The 17,226-nt window shown below is 43.2% G+C and overlaps 1 protein-coding gene across 1 annotated transcript in view; it reads right to left on the reverse strand.

Moving 5' to 3' along the window:
• The window catches only part of cpamd8 (C3 and PZP like alpha-2-macroglobulin domain containing 8), a 51,715-nt gene that overhangs the window by 17,735 nt on the left and 16,754 nt on the right, over positions 1–17,226 (reverse strand). Inside the window, exons 21-34 of the mRNA XM_050055211.1 lie at positions 16,736–16,889; positions 15,168–15,298; positions 14,943–14,994; positions 14,469–14,767; positions 13,555–13,623; positions 13,312–13,468; positions 12,043–12,219; positions 9,570–9,651; positions 4,802–4,958; positions 4,521–4,595; positions 1,885–2,050; positions 1,159–1,245; positions 838–974; positions 436–591 (exon numbers count right to left, since the gene is read on the reverse strand). Of these exons, the coding sequence (XP_049911168.1) occupies positions 436–591; positions 838–974; positions 1,159–1,245; positions 1,885–2,050; positions 4,521–4,595; positions 4,802–4,958; positions 9,570–9,651; positions 12,043–12,219; positions 13,312–13,468; positions 13,555–13,623; positions 14,469–14,767; positions 14,943–14,994; positions 15,168–15,298; positions 16,736–16,889 (1,899 nt within the window). The remainder of the gene's footprint in view (positions 1–435; positions 592–837; positions 975–1,158; positions 1,246–1,884; positions 2,051–4,520; positions 4,596–4,801; positions 4,959–9,569; positions 9,652–12,042; positions 12,220–13,311; positions 13,469–13,554; positions 13,624–14,468; positions 14,768–14,942; positions 14,995–15,167; positions 15,299–16,735; positions 16,890–17,226) is intronic.

Below are 17,226 nucleotides of genomic sequence, written 5' to 3' on the forward strand. Positions count from 1 at the left end.
ACAGAGTTATAAAATCAACAGACCAACAAGGTGCTTCTGGGAAATCCAGTCCAGTTAAGCCTGGTTTGGTTTGGCAGTGTGAAAGGGTCCTGGCTACTAAACAGCCGGACATAGAAATAGAGATTAATGTTTAATGCCAGAATGTGGCTCTGGTGCTCATCAATCACTGTAATAAAGTGGGAAAAGTTTCTACACTGAATTAAAGCAGTGGGATTTCTCTTAGAGGAAATGCCACCTCTGAAGTGCTGGCAATCATTAATGGTGTTTTTTCTGCACAATTAATGCTGATAAAGCACTGTCAACCTGGACAAACAATCTAAAGGCAGCAGCGTAGCGAATCGTTTGTCATGCAAAATCTGCACACAAAAACACAGAGGGGCATGCTTGCCTTAAAGAAACTGTTATATCATTCACTGTTTCTGTAGATGTGGTTACCTTGGCACTCTGAAGGAGTTTCTGGTTGTCCCTGTTGAGTTCAAAGGTCTCCTGGAAGTCGAGGTTAGTGGAGGCCAGAGAGATTGTGAGGTTGACCCCTCCTACATAGGACAGGATGGCATACTCCGACAGAGCCTGCAGAGCTACACACGTGTCCTGCATAGGGGTTGAAGAAAAAACTACTTCAGTCTTGCTAATCTGCTCGTCTAGCTAATTTTCAGTGATGCTGCGTTATCAAAAAAAGGTAAACTGATAAGGAGTACTTTAATTGTCATTTCTTTGTATGTTAAACAAAGGGGAAACAAAGGGGAAACTGCACATAAAACAACTGTTTAATCATGTAATGATGCTGCTACAAGTGGCTGAACCAAAAGCAAAGGGAAACCAGAGAAACAGGGCTACCTGTGTGGAGGAGAAGCCGCCCAGGGCATTCCTCTGCTGGGAGAGCCATTTGACCACAGGCAGGGCAGAAGCCACATCCCCGAGGAGGGTGTAGGTCAGAAGACCATACGCCGTCATCTCCACCTCTGCTGATACCACTGGAAACAAACGAGAATTAGATTCTTATGTGCATTCTGCATTTTATTTTATTGGGGAATTAGACAGTATCACATCAGTGTTTGGCCAAGAGGATGAAAGAAAGCAAGCACGGCTAATACTAATGTAACCAACAGTCCTGGCTCCTATATTTCCACTAGGAGGGTAGCGTTAAAGTAATTATACCTGACTGTGAAAGGCCGTCGCTGAAGCCCATGAACGTGTCCTCATCTGTCATAGTGCTGCCAGTCAGACTCCAATGGGTGAGTCCATCTGCAAAGACAAACAAAGTGAGATAAAGACGGAGAGAGCACAGGGAGGGCATCCTGTATCATATGACTCATTGTATCAATATCCTAATTGTCTGAATCTTTCAGCAACTATGCAACCAAGCCCTGTGCCTTCATTGTACTTGGGGAATACAATTATTCGAGTACGGACATTTTTGTGTTCCACTAAACTCTGTCGAATCTGCCAAAACTTGCAGAAAGTTTCAGTCAAGAGGAAGAGGGGGAAATGGCCAAAGGAAACCAACAGTGAGATAAGAGACAGAGGGGGAAAGGGAGGAGTGGACGGGGCTACTGCTGAGCACTACAGCAGCTCCATTCACAGTTGAGTCTGTCCATATATTGTGTCTGAATGTGTTCAAACTGTAAGCAGTCTCGGGGCAAGACGCTTCAACTGTAAATCTGTGACGGTTTTGTGCTGCTGCAAGGATTCAGAGAAATAAACCATATATTTCTACACTTCAATTTTTCCACACTGTGATTTTTTGGTGCATTAATCTTGTTGTTACAGAACACTTTCATTCACCATCTGGTCTTTTGCTTGTCACCTGGTGATACATCTGTTGTGCAGGTTACTAAAGTTCTGAATGAATGAACCTCCAGTGACTGATGAGTGTGGCAGTACCTTGTGTGATGGCCATGTGGTTGAGGCGGCGCAGGGCCAGCGGGGCGTAAGGACTGCGCAGCAGAGCCAAGGCGTACGCGGAGAGGGCTGTGGTATATGGGTCATCTGCAGAGTAGGTGTTGCTCTCCAGGAAATCTTTGGCTTTGGCCACTGCCACCTTCTCTTCCTGGAGCAGTCAGGACAGAGCATGAAACAAACATAAGTGAACATGTGTCAACAGCTTACAAGACATGGCAGAGGTGGAATTGGTGTTTGAATTTTTTGAGTTTAGTATAATTCTTCTCCAACTGTTGATAACCTGCTCTTTAAAACTATAAATCTGTCAGCCAGGGTAAAAAATGCTGTTCTGAGTATATTTCTTTCCTGTTTTGGTTAAAATCATAAAGCATCATTTAATATCTAACTTACAGTTTGCTTTATTATGGAGGTGCCAAAATATATAAATACATATAACTGCATGGTTTTTATTCAGGATCTTTGAGTGCAGTGTTGATAGAAGCTGTCTAGCAATGCAAGACACAAGTAAAATAAAGAAGTGACTCTCAGCTGCTAAGAACTAAGCACTGCATACGTTCAGGCAGAACACAAGTCAAGCTCAGCTCACATCCCAGCTACATCAGCTGATCTCAAACAGCCCGATCAACTGATGGAGCAGCTGATTGATAAAAGGGAGTCAGCTGATAGATCACATGATTCCTTTTTATGCAGCCAATTGGCGAATCTCATTCAGGGTGCCCTATTTAAACTGCTCTGGCCTGCCTACTGTTGCTGCTTCCTCTGCAAGCTGCTTTGAAACCCACCTCCACCCCAGCTCCTCCTTTTCATGCTGTGTCTGACTTATCAATGTCATTTCTGTCTGTCATTTATGCTGCTTTGCTGCTGCTCTCTCTGCCTCCGGCTTTCCATGTAGGCGCATGGAAGGGCAGGGAGTTTTGCTCTCTCTGCCTCAGGCTTTCCTCGTTTGCACGTGGAAGGGCAGAGAGGTGTGCTCTCTTTGCCTTAGGCTTTCCACGTAGGAACGCGGAAGAGGCTTTCTGCATAGGCCTGAAGAAAGGCAGAGAGGTCCCAGAACAGAGCCATACCACCAAATATAATACTGCAAATAAGTTTTCTTTGACTAAAGTGTTCCTGACTGAAATGAAAATCGAGAATGATGGTGTCATGGCTCACGAACAGTTTACGAAACAAATATTTAAAGTAATACAATCTTTGGAAAATCTTTTTATGCTGTATTTGTAAAGTTTTCAACTTTAAAATTGTAAAAATAAATTTAAAAAAATGAAAAAGTACATTGATTTGCTATATAATAACAGTCAAAAATAAGCACTCTATAGTCTATAGTTTATTGCAAGTACATTAGAAGACACAGTGTCCATTTAATTTTCTACAGCACTGACTTTCTTTTATTCTATTTTGTATTCTCTGCACAGGGGGATCATCAGATATGACTCTTACATGACGTGACCTTTGGCATGCCTTTTACATACACGCACGCACATACGCACGCATGCACACACAAACACAATCATCATCACCATCATCTCTCTGCTCAACTGTTTAGAGGCTGCCCTGTGCAAACTCACAACCTCCTCCTCCACTCGGTTGCAGTTATTGAATAAACATTCATTTTGGCCATTAAAAAGTTGAGCGTTGACTTTCATCTCATGCAGATGTGACCTTCCCTCTCATCCCTGAGATGATAGGTCTCCAGAGCCACTCACTGTAATTGCAGCAGTCATCTTTTAATTAAGTGAAATTGGAGGGGGGTTGAAGGTTCTGCTTTGATGTGAAGGATACCTTTTCAGTTTTTATCAGTTGTAAAAGGACAGACTCTCAGAAGAAGCCCTTTGGGATAGATAGCAGAGGAAAGGGGGAGAGACAGATGGATGGAGGAGAGCCAGAGGGAGGAAATGCTAAATAAAGAGTCAACTATGTGGACAAATGGAGAGCAAAGACAAAAACAATCAGAGGTTTGGAGGCTTTTTATATTGCCAGAGTATGCAACACATGCTGAGAAGGATTTCACCATAAATTATGCTGTAACTCTTCCTTTTCCCACGTCTTTAAGTGACTGAACAGCACATATGCTGCTGATGTTAATTGTTGAGGATGGCTATTAGTGAAGGAGTAAAGAAAAATCAGGCCAAAAACAGAGAGAAAAGTAGGGCAACAAGGGAAGAGGCAGACAGGAGATACGGAGGAATGCAACCGAGGTGTCTTTCACGGAACTTAATTGTCTCTGCACGTCAGCCTAAATCTTTTGATGTAGTCCAAAATGTGATTAGATATTAGATTAGCGGCAGTGGGGCATAACAAACATGAGAAGGCTGACTGCCAGCACATCCATCTTCACAACTATCAGGAATGCAGCGATATGTCCACACACGACCTGTACTTAAATTCGCAGCAGGCTGGTAGGAAGGGCTATGAGAGTGAGTTGTTCAAGTGGGACAGGTAGAGTTTTGATTAAAAAACTTGCTCCTTTCAACCCGCTGACATCATGAGTACATATTTACACCACTGCAATTAAAGGTCGGGCAAAGTGGAATATTTGAATACTTCAGCTCAACACTAAGCAGTGGCTGTGATGGAGAGACAAAGACTGCAATAAGATGTTATTTTGTTGGGCTGCTTACCTCTGTGGTTATCCCTGTCTCCAAGAGAGCTGCTACCACATATGCTGTGAGTGAGATCTTCCCATGGATCCCTCCCTGTGGACAAAAGCATTAGCTTTTAGTTAATTAAACACAGTAGAGACCTTCATAATGTAAATCTAAAAAAACTCTGAGGAGTAATAATTCATACCATTAAATAATATAAATTCTGGGGCAGCTATGAGGTTGGTATTGAGTTTTGAAATGTTACTGCTGTTTCTGATTTTAAACCCACCCCCACCCCCACTGAGACACAAGCCTACCTGCAGGTCTTTGTTGAGGATGCGTCCCATGGCAGGAAAGGAGCCGTCATCTCGCTGATGTTTGATGAGCCAAGACTTGGCTGCACGAAGCTCCTCGGGGTCAATGAAGATGAAACCCCGAGACTGAGCAAAGGACTTCAGCACAAACGCTGTCAACCTAGAGGAAGAAGAGATGGAGGTGGAGGGAGGGGGGGACAAATAAAGACGGGTGAGGGGGAGAAGATAAGAGAGGAGATATATCTGCGATCCTTTCAAACATGTGCTGACAAATCCCCCCCAAAAAACTATCAAGAGTTTGACTGCAATCACTTTTTCAACAGAGTGAGAAGTTTTCCAACCGGTCACAGTCTTTCAATCTGTCAGCAGGGGAGGAGGGGGGCTGATAGAGGAGACTGTAGATGGAGGGATGTTTTTGTCAAAGATAGAGGGACTGGTATGTATAGACGGATCTGAGGAAATGGAAAAAAGAAAGGAAGTGAGGAGGGGAGCAGATGGGTGCGGCGGGGTTTGATCATCACTACAGGATGCGGCAGCTGTGCTCTTGAGAATGTGAAATCTCACACAGGCCAATCAAGTGTCTTTCTGCATGTATTGCTGGAGATTCCCCAAAAGCATTCCGCAACTTATACAAACACGGATCCCAGGGACGAAGGTTGTGAATCTGGCTGGCCTGGGAGTGCAACTGGAAATTTATGGGCCATGGTTTTAGTGGGCCATGGTGGAGAAGGACCAGGGGAACCACGGAGAAAGGCCAAGGTCAGCCCTGGGGGACACGGCTGAGCTAATAAACACACACTCATCCATAAACAACAGACCTCCCGGTAGTGGTCGAAAGCTGCAGTCTCTGGCCAACAACGCCTCAGTGACAGCAAGACATTCCATTACAGCACCCCTGACCACGACTGACTTATAGGATGAGGCAAGCTGCTTACCATTAAAAGACAGAAACACAAGATGGAAATAAGGAAATAAACAAACAGGTTGTGCTCTAGTTTTTAGTAGTGCTCACAACTCATAAGTGAGAGCACAATCCAAGAAAGAGCACCAAGGGAGATGAGTAGGAAAAAAAGAACTTTGCTCTCATAAAGCGAAACACTAAATCTTCCCTGGCTGGAACCTGGATGTTATTCCTCCCCAGAGACAAAACGAGGGATGAAGCCACAAGCCTGCTGGAATTTTTATAATGTTAAGTAATATTGTGTCACTGGCTTTAAATGTCGGGCCCCAGGGAAAGGTACTGGAGAGTGTAAATATGATTTAGTTTGGGGAAGGAAGGAAGCACTAGACATGCTCACTTCCACCACTCGGCCCTTGGCTGGGGTCACGCTCTCCCCCTTCTCCCCCTTCCTTATTCTTTCTCCTGTTTTCTGACTTCCAAATTCCCTTTCTGAGCCGCCCTTATCCAGCTCCGTACTTCAAAGGGTAGATCTGAGGGTCAATAGAAGACAATAGATGGGAGTGCTCCATGATAAAGCCGAGGTTGACAAGCTTAAAGGGGAATGTTATGAGTTGGACTTGTAGTATTCCCCACTCCTGCTTTAGTTTTTTTTTACCCTCAACTACTAAAAATGTTGCTGTTGTCTTGTTTTAGAAAGCATCCAGAGGTGTATCACTTAAACTTAGATTAAAGTGGATTATACCAACAGGGGTTTGGGGTAAGGGTATAGCTGCCTTAAGGATGATGAATCTGAAATGATGGTGCTATGATTAGATTAGGTGCTATCGCTGCTACTATTGCAACCAAACTGGGAAATTACATCAAGACACCAGTAAAATGCTAACACAGGGTTTCTAACCCTTAAGGCAAGTTAGATTAAAGACTTTTTAAGACTTCTTAATGCCACTAAGAAAGAAATTTAAGACCAATTTTGAACCAACATCAATTACTTAGGTTTAGGGACAATTTTGCCCAAACGTTCATGATAATACATAAAACAGAACTTGGAAATACTTGTCGTTTGTCAGCGAGTTTTCTTGGCAATTTTTTTGTTTCTCACTCCACATGTGGGGTTTCACTGCCTTGATTTCCATTGTGCCGAATTTGAAAAACTTTGATCAAAAAATAGAGAGCCTTGTATGCATTGCCAGTGTCAGCCATGCTACAAAATCTTGGTTTAACAGCCAATTTTCATTGCATTTGCACTTTCCTGTGTCTTCCAGGGTACGGTTACAGCTAGCTAGCAGACAGTCTGCTCCGAGCATCTCTGCAAGAAATAAAGTATAAGTGTTGTTGGTTCAGCTATCCTGATCTTAATGGTAATGGTAATTTTTTTTTTTTTTAAATAAAAAAGACATAACCAAATATTTTAAGATTTTACAATGCATCGTCACAAAAAAAGGTTCATAAAATCCTACTTCCCGTTTCTGAGCATTTTTAAGACTTTTGAAGAATTGTTTAAAACAGTGGTTCCCCACTGGTGGGTCGCGGTCCAAAAGTGGGTCTTGGGTCGTTTCTGAATGGACCGCAAGTGAACCACGAAAGACTCAAGTTTGTAAAAAAAAACAGCATAGAGCTTTCATTTTGAAGTGCTGTTTCCTGCTGCAGAGTTGGTGACTAACGGACAGCTACTTGACAGTGACAGCAAACTAGCTTGACAAGATGGCCAAACTCAAGTATGATGCTGAATATATCAAACTGTGTGGACCTTGAACTAATGACAAAGTACGAATCTGGACCCTGTGGCTGGACCAGTTGGGAATCACTGGTTTAAAATATATTAATACCTACTCAGGCCTTATTTTTCAGCCTTTTTCAGGATCCGCAGGAAACCTGTAGCAAATGTCTGCCTTTGGATGATCAAGTCTCCATTACCTTTTGGTGGATATTTCTAGATTTTCAATTCCAAAGATGACTTTTTCAGGCTGTCTGTGATTACAGTTTTGTGAAAAGCCCACATGACTTAATATCTGGTGACCATACCAGTATAGATGGCACTTTTTTGACACATACATTTCTGCAACAGCTGTATAGCCACGCTATAGCAAGAGAAAGAAAGAAAGGCTGGCCTGCCATCTTGGCACAGGACTGGAAACAGATATTGAGTTAATACAGCAGCAGATATCAGTTCTTTCAATCTCTGGTATTCAGCCCCCCAACCCCGCTAACGCTGTCAGATCCGTCTTTGGGCAGACAGAAATGCAATGCCAGCCTCAACATGTAGAGCCAAGGACTGAGACTGTCAGACGAAAATGAAAAAAAAAAAAAAAAAGAAGTGTCCCACTGTTAACAATAATTATAGAAGGAGGGAGCGAACTTTTGACAAGTTTGTTAAAAGCATTTTTTTAGGTTAGCTATGACTTCAGTTTTCTGTCAGGGAGAACGTGCGGATGCTTGAGGGGTTTCTTTATAAGAAAAATGTCATTTTAACTGGGTTTGTGAGAAAGTGTGGAGGCAATAGGGCTGAGGTATACAATGAGGATATGGGGATGGGATGTTCTGTGTGTGTTGTAATAATAAAAGAAGATGGAAAGACACATTACAACCTCCAAAGGCGTATTTGCAAAACAGCAGGTAGTTCTCACTCAATGTGAAAAGCAAGAAGGGGTTAAAAACACAATCCATCAGCCTCATCGTTCCTCGTCAGTGTCTCCCTGCCTCTGAATTACATTAAGTCAGTGAACTTTCAGCCCACTCTGTGCAGTGTTAACAGCCTTGGCACCAGAGATGGCCAGCGCTACACACCAAACCATTACTGCCAGCCCTTGTCATTATGTTCAATCTTTTCATTAGATCCTGTCAATTTCCACTTCGATACATTTTTACAAGCTGGAATACATTAACACTGCATTACAGCTCCTTTTAAGCAGGCAGTAAATGCACTGCTCCACTCGTGAACTCTGGAACCAAAACAAAAGCCGGGCTTGTTTTGGATGCGAGCGTGTTGTTGATGGATTCATAAAGTGTCTGATGCAGGTTTACTCAAGGTTCACCATCTGAGTTGTGCCCACACAACCCACACTTGTAGCCCTGGGCGGCCAAGGAAAACTCCAAACCGCTGCTTGTTACATCCTCATATCCTCTCACAGTCATCACGGGAAGAGTTCAAGCTTTCCACAGCAGTTTAATGTTACCAATTACACCCAGGTAGTGAGTCATTAAAAGGCATGATCTGCTCCTATTTTCTAGGCCATGTCAAAAAAAAAAGGTAGAGAGCCATTTGGTGAAGTGGCTCCAGACAACTTATAAGACTGTCTCCAATAGTGGCATTAAGGGCTCGTCAGCGGGGCCAAAGCAGCATGGGTCCACTCAGTGCCACGGATATGAACCCTGATTAACTGCAAATAAATCTTGACAGCTTTGCCTACCTCAGGGATCCAATTATGCAGTTTGTTTATGATTCTCCGTTGTTTATGTAACCTGCTGTTTCACTGCGCTAGCTCTATTAAATATCATAATACCCACCTCAGCTAATAAATCAGCCAGAGGTATGCACAATGTGCGTGGGCCTCAAAATGCAAGCAGTGGAGCTCCCCATTGAGAGCATTGATTTCAGTTTTATAAATATCATGAGGTGGTTGTGCCTGCCTGCCTGCCCCCGGGGAGTGTAAACATGAAATAAACACTCGGAGGAAAAACTAACCGATGATTTCAACACATCAACAGGAATGGATTCATTTGAGCACAGTGTTCTGAGATGCTGATAAAAGCTTCATTGCTTTGGCCAGAAACCTATGTCCCAGTTAAAGCTGAAGAATGTGGCTACAGCTAAGCATAGATCGGCTGGTATGAGTTGTGTAAACTTCAACAGCTACACCTACAATGACTTACCACATACTGCCAGAGGAATCCCTCTCTCCGAAAGCACTGTAGGATCCATCCTGTCGTTTGTAGGTCAGTTGTCTCTGGTAGCCTGGGTAAGAATAAAGAATGGAGACCACTTTTAGCAAGATAGTTCCTCAAAATTACTTGAAAATTACCAAAATTATTTACATGCTTTCAGGCTATCAGAGCCTGTCAAGTCTCTTCAAGCTGCCCTCAAAGCATTTCGTATGATCCTCACATACTGTATGTAATGGTCACTAACTGTAAGAGGTGATCTCGTATAATACGAGTAAACAGATTTTAAAGTTAATTGTATTTAATGTTCTAGAAACTTGTCAGGGTGTTAAGTCCTGGTTCTTCTTTCATCATGTGATCTTTGAAGTTCAGGCAGGAAATGAGTAGCAACGAGGTGAGACTGAACTCTGGGCGATGTTTTAAAGGTGGTGCAAAGACTGGCAAAAGCCCCACTTCAACATGTGGTATTTTCCTGACCATGAAATGCTCTTGGGTCATTCATTCAGTATTTTTATGCAGTGCACAGAAAAAACCCAACAACATTTGATTATAATGGATATTATCGTACATCTGTTCCTGTACTTTACACAACCCAGCAGCTGATTTCCCACTTTTGATGACACAAAACTTCGAAACATTGTAATTCTTCTGGGATCCTGAGGCTCCTTCCACATTTTAAAGGGGCAGTTCAGCCAGAAATTAAAAAAAATACATGTTTTTCCTCTTACTTTTAGTGCTATATATCAATCGAGATACTTTTGGTGTGAGTTAAGATGTCTGCCTCTCTCCAATATAATGGAACTAGATGGCACTTGGCTTACGGGGCTCAAAGCATCAAGGAGATACATCGGAAAACTCAACGGCAATGTCTGTTTCCAAAGATGATGACTTGGTTACTCAAGATAATCCACAGACCTTGTTGCGAGCAGTTTCATGTAGGAGCTATTTTCTGTCTACCTGACTACATCTACCAACCACATCATTGCGAAGAAGGAGGAGAACACGTGTTTATGAGTGAGAGGCTCGTGCTCTTCACAGAACAAGATGTAAATTAATCAATTAATGGCATCCTCCTCGGCTGAGCTGCAACGTAGCTAGCTCAGTGTTGCTAGGTGAGCTACAAGGAGATGCACGCTTCCTTTTGCACGTTGATACGGTTGGCGGGTGTAGTTTCACGGAAAGAAAATAGCTCCTACATGAAACTGCTTGCAACAAGGTCTGTGGATTTTCTTGACATTGAGACATTATTGTTGAATTTTCATATGTATTTCCTTGGCACTTTGAGCACCACAAGCTGAGTGCCATCTAGTTCTACTATATTCATGAGAAGGCAGACATCTTTACAGTTGTTATCTCCAACACCTGGCAACTCACACCAAAACAATCTAGATGAATATATAGCATTACAGGTAAGAGTGAAAATATGTATGTTTGATTTTGGGCTTAATTGTCCCTTTAACAATTCCTCTGAGTCACAACTCCTCTACATCCATCAGCAGCATGGCCTGCCTCTGATATCACATGCTAGAAAAAGTCTGGTAAGAGTTACTGAAGGTGAGTGACCCTTTGCCAGGGTAAGTGGAGAAAACACAGGAGGTGGAGAAAAGATTGGTCTGGGTAACTCTGAGTAACGACGTCCGGCTTCATGTTCCGATCCATGATCCAGAGTATTTAATGCCAGCCAAGCCGAGGCTCTTCCGTCGAGAAATCCACAGTTCCACAAACAAAAACCATTATCCAAGGTAAACTTCACTCCAACAGTTTCCAGAAAACCCAACAACAGCGTTCAACTTGCCAACAATTAGAAAACATTCCTTCCGCTCAGCATTAAGTCACTTGGGCAAAGTCAGGCCAGGAGGGATTTGACTTGTTGGGATTCACGGTACACTCTTAGAGCTTAATTGACGCTTCTGTTTCCTCTGCTTAAACAGCTGCTGGCTAATTGGAGGTAGGTCAGCAAGGATTTTGGGAATGCAGTGCATCTTCGGGTAAACATGTCATCAGTTATCTCACCAGCGGCCCAGACAGGTGGAATCTGTGGTACCAAAGGTGATCCTTTATCTCAGTGTCAAGTGTTGGATGGCTGATTCAGGTTTGTCCAAAAGAAGTAGTCCAAGAGAACAGTTTGTACAAAGTAAGAGCTGTTGATACTCAGCCTCGAATAAATATCCTTACATTTTAAAGATTTTGCTTAATATCTTAAGAACATATTATTAAAGGACAGATCCAAATGACAAGAAATCAATCGTAAAATGTACAAAATTCAAATCCATATTTCCCAAAGATATAAAACTTCTTAGAAAAAAATCACAGGATAAGAGGTAAAGAAAGCAACAGAGCGTATTCTTAAAGTGTTGTGAGGAGCTCATCTTCAACCCACTGGTATAAATTTGCAATACAAGTTTTGTCTAAAGGTGCAACATGTAATGAAAACCAGAAAGTGCTTGGGTTGCAGTGTCTTTACCTTGCAGCAGGTAGTCAGTCGCTTCATTCTCAACCTCAGGACTGAGCTGCCTGGTCTTCTGCAGGTACTTGAGAACGAAGACGTTGGGGGCAAAGTGGATCATGTTCTGCTCCCCACATCCAAAGGGCAGCCGCAACAGCTTGTCCAGGTTATTAAGAGTTGGTCCCATCACATCCCCTGATACAGGTGAACACACACGTACACATATAACTTTCACTGATCTGAGCAAAGGCTTTAAGATAGTGATGAACGAAAGTAAACAAATAAATCTTTTTTAACGACTCTTTTTTGTGTCTGTACCAGTATGTACCAGGTCAGCCCATTGATTTTCCAAGTGCTCATGAATCCCTAACATGTCGTAATGTAGTGCGGCAACGGTGCTGAATGAACAAACGAGGAATGATTAACTAAGACGTGAGTCCAGACCTCTGCCAGCTGAGGCAGGTGGTGCATTCACATGCTCCTCAGACGGTCATTATTCCGCCTTCACTGTGTTCATGAGCTTTAAGTTGTAATGTGAGAGCAACATAGTCACCAGTCCAGACCAAAGATTTGCAACAAGACCAGTTAAAACAGGCAACTACTTGCATTGCACCGTTCTGCAGTTCACACCAACGCAACTAGACGAGATGGCGTACCATCTCTATGCAACAACTTTCTGTGCTCCTGTTCGGATTTCCAGCTTTTCAGGCTTATTTTGTGTTTGAAAATACTTTATAGCCCCTTAAAATATGAATGAGGATAGCGATAGTGAGATAATGACTACGGCTGCATTTGTAGTAGTGATGAAATGGTAAAAAACATGAACAAATGAGCATCAGATGGACTATATTCATAATCACTACGCCACAATAATATAAATAACCAGCACCAATTAATCAGTCTATGAGAATGCGCGTGTGTGAGGGGGGCATAGGCACATACAGCAAGCAGCAGTAGTGACCCACCATCCGACACCGGCACACCATGAGGACGAAAAACAGAGGGCTCACTGGAGACGTAACACCCGCCGCAGCAAGCGAACACGCCGTCAGTGGTCATTTTGGGTAACACCATCAGCCGGCCTGAGCCAAGCTCAGACGGCCATCTTACACTGCCGCAACTTTTCTCTGCAACTTTCTAAAATGGTTTTGTCTCGTCGCGAATCGTTGGTCTGAACTGGGTTTAAGGATGTAGATAGGATGTAGTATAATGAAAGCTGTGGATAAGTAAATGTTTCTTACACAGAATCATACCTATATGCATGCACACATCACACAAAAAGTTTACCAATCATAAATGCTGTGGCCCTCTCAGATCCAGGCACCATGTTGTGTGGGACCCCCAGAGTGAAGGCCTCATTGTGGTTCTCATCAGAGTCTTCCTTCCTCCAGATCTTAAACTCCCCAACTGATCCCCAGCCTGTTGAGAAGCCGATGTGACGCACCTGGATGGACAAACATATCATTTTTAGAATTATCTGTAAATATAAATAGCTGCAACTAGTCTATAAATGCCATAAAAGAGTCAAACCTGTCCAGGGAATTGGCCTGCCCACTGGAGGATCACTGATTCATTGGAGGGATGTAAACCATGGCCCACCTGGAGATGATAAGGCAGACAAAGGGAAATCACTTAGATAGAGGTCAACAAAAAAACTCCCCAATACAAATCAGTGAACCCACTTTAGAAAGCAGCTGGTGCTCTTTGGGACTCCCTCATACCGAGCACTAATAACGTCCTTCTGCTAAGTGTTGGTGATGCCAGTGTGATTCACTCACCTCCCACACACAATCCCAAACATACAAATAGACCCATGTAGAGCACATTTCCTCTCTGCTACTAGAGTTTCATTGTGTAATCACGTTAAACCACAGACCATGCAGGGCCAAGCCCCACAGCTCATTCAACCCAAAATGCCAACGTCCTCTAAAAAATAAATAAATCCTATTGGGCTGTAGTAGGCAGGCTTTTAACTGCTGCCGCTGGTGAATGGTGCGAGGCTAATGCCGGGGCTGGGGAGCAGTGTGCCAGCCGGAGAGTGCCATGCGAGCACCAGGCCATGGATCACTGAGTGTCCTCAGTGACATCAGCCCGTTAAGCGTGACCTTTCGGGAAGGCATGCCAGTAAAAGTGGCGCCAGTCCTCCTAACACACAGACCCCATGGCCTGCTGAGTCTTTTTCACTCTCTTCTCTTTGTGTCGGCGGATCCGCTGATGATCTGAACACAATTCTGCTGCACTTGCTGGTGCAGGGTATTTCATCCTCCTGTGTGTGAATATGTTTACCAGCTCGACAGTCAATTAAAACCAACACATATATTTATCAAACTGACCCACAGGATCGTCGGTAGAGAAGAAAGGAGTTGTACATCCAAAGCATTAGACTTTTTCATAATTTATTTGGTCGAGCAATACATTCTTCTATAGTTCCTTAATCTTCTTACCTGTACCACGCCACCCTTCCAGCTGATCCAAAAGCTTCTGAACTCGTCCCAGGAGAGGATGCCAGGTGTGGCGGCACTGATCAGGGGCTCCCCCATCTTGCCCAAGGATATCCAAGAGCGTGTGTTTTGCCTGCCCCCAAGTACGATCTCTAGCATCTCTGCACTGTCGTGGGGGCTGGCAGAGAGGGCAAAATGGGCATCGTTGTGGGTCTTCACTGCCACTTGGAACTGGTTCATCTTGGCCGGCTTTTTCACATACTGATACTCGTACTTGTTGGGGGTGGAAATGTGGATTCTCTCTGAAAATTGAAATATCAAACATGCTTAGGCTTAGTTTTACTGACAGTAGTGACAGTGCACTGACAGTAGGCATACATCAACTCAAGAAATGTAATTAGGAGGATGATACAGCAGGAGAGCTATAATGAGATTACCAAAAATGACATGATATCAGGAAAATGCATCCCCACTAACCATTGGGACAGAAGAAGACACTGTAGGTGTATTCTCTTGGAAGGCCTTCTGGCTACAAGGAGAGTGAGAGGAAGAGACACAAAGGGGAAAAGTGGGATAAATCAAGAAAATTCAAAAGGTTCTGTAGGCTTATCTCAACAAAATTCTGACCTGATGATAAATAAATACATAATACAAAGCAACCTTCATCTATTAAGTGACAGTGATCAATATCAGCTCTCTTACCTCCACCTGGACAGTCCTGCGAACATAATCCAGGCCGATTGGGGTTCTTCTATCGTCCACATCGTTGCCCGTTTTGCCTGTTTGGAATCCATCTGAACAGCAGCTTGGTTCGCTGTAGGCAATTGCACGAGCTATCGGGGCAGCAGAGGACAGGATCAGCTCTCCTTATTTCGGTTATGTCATGGCACAATATCACAGAGTGTCACCCCAAGCTAGTCGCTAGGTACCTACAGAACCAATCTAGACATTGAGGCTCATTCTGTTGAAATACTTACATCATAAGGCTGACAAACTGTTAAGGGACTGAGGGAAAACATTTAAAAGTCAAGAAATCACTGATACCTGGATATGACCATGTCTCTAATGTCATTCATGGACATCAACATATGTTACACAGGACAAACATGTCTGTAAGAGGACTCCCAGTTCTCTTGCTTGGGGAGCACATCAGAAATGTGGCCCTGTGCCAGTGGCGTCTCTTTGTGTGTGTGTACTGAGAAGGAAACATAAGGGGCCAGGGGACTAGGAGTGGGGCCATGGGGGGCCCATTGACCGCCAGTGACCTGCAAACTCATCAACATGCCACTGAGTGTCACAGCACAGCTCTGGTTGCTCCCCCACTGCTGGCCTGCTTTGTTCTCACATGCGTTCTGGAGGGGACTGTTTGTAACTCTGGGTGGGTGACCAGATCACACACAGCTCAGCCTCTTGGCCAGCAGAGCTCTCTCGAGTCAAAGAAGGCTTGCCTTTTTGTGAGGCATCACACTGAGGGCGCTGACGTCCCGGTGAAAGGCTGCTGTTTTTTCAGAAACCTCTCGCCACTTGAGAATTCAAGTAACGCCATTTCCATGATACAGCACAATCTAATCTGTGTTGTTTACATTAGCCTCAAAACTCCGGAGCGTACTTTCAAAACAAAGCTGAGTGTGCCTCCTTCCTGATCATGAGGCAGGGATTGTGAGATATAAGAATAGTTTACCCTAAATTATTGCAGTAATTTAACTTTACTTAACGACTTTATGTAACTAAACATTTGTTTTGTTGCTATTTTTATAGTAATACAACTGTTAGCTTTATCTGTCACACTGACGACATTAAAATGCCTGGGGAGATTATTTTTTCAAAAATGTACCTACATTTGCTCTATGAGCTTTATCATGTGAAAATATGCATGTTAAAACCCTACCACATTGCCCATAGAAGTATTTAAAATTATGGAATATAACAATTAATACAGGCATCAAGAATCCTCATTCATGTTCAATTTAGTTATTGTTATTAATTGATTTATTCTATTGCATAGTGTTGTCACGGGAAAAAATTATATTGAAGGCATACAATTTAAATTTAATATATAATAAAATATTCAGAATTGAGTGTATTGATAAATCAGTATTTTAAGACTGTTTTGGTGTCTTGTTTCTTTTATTTTTTCCCCATGAAAGGTTTTTAGGGGGGTTTTCCTTATCTGAATCGAGGGTCTGAGACCAGAGGATGTCATATGCTGTACTGACTGTAAAGCCCCTTATTGTTACATTATGTTTTATAAATAAAAGTGACCTGGCTACCTGTGATGTTTGCAGACCCCAGTTCAGTGAATGACAACACAATGGATGTAGGTGTAGCCTCTCCAGGAGCAACACACTTCTTCCTGGTAAGGTGGTGTTTTCCAGGGTGGCCAACAAACTTTATACCTTTCGGAACTGAGACTTTAACATGAACCTGTGAGACAAGAAAGGAGAGGAGAGGAGAGGAAGAGACAAATCAGAGGCAATTGATCTCCTCTGACAGGCCACAATGACATCATCCCAGCCGGCACGCCCCTCCCTCATATAGCGTGTTCTCCTCAAAGCTCCGAAAGCGAGGGAGAATTTTTAAATCACATTGTGAATTTTCCATGCTGACTGACTCATGCTTCTCAAGCTCCCTGAAGGATTAAGTTCCACTCATCGTCCAATTTTCACAGAGGGCTCTGTAATGCGGAGGGATCTTTTAACTGTTCTTTATCCACACGCCACAAGTCGTAAATAACTGAGCAGAAAATATAGGAATCACATGT

The sequence above is a fragment of the Epinephelus moara genome, chromosome 10, assembly GCF_006386435.1.
Source record: "Epinephelus moara isolate mb chromosome 10, YSFRI_EMoa_1.0, whole genome shotgun sequence".
NCBI classification, from domain to species: domain Eukaryota; kingdom Metazoa; phylum Chordata; class Actinopteri; order Perciformes; family Serranidae; genus Epinephelus; species Epinephelus moara.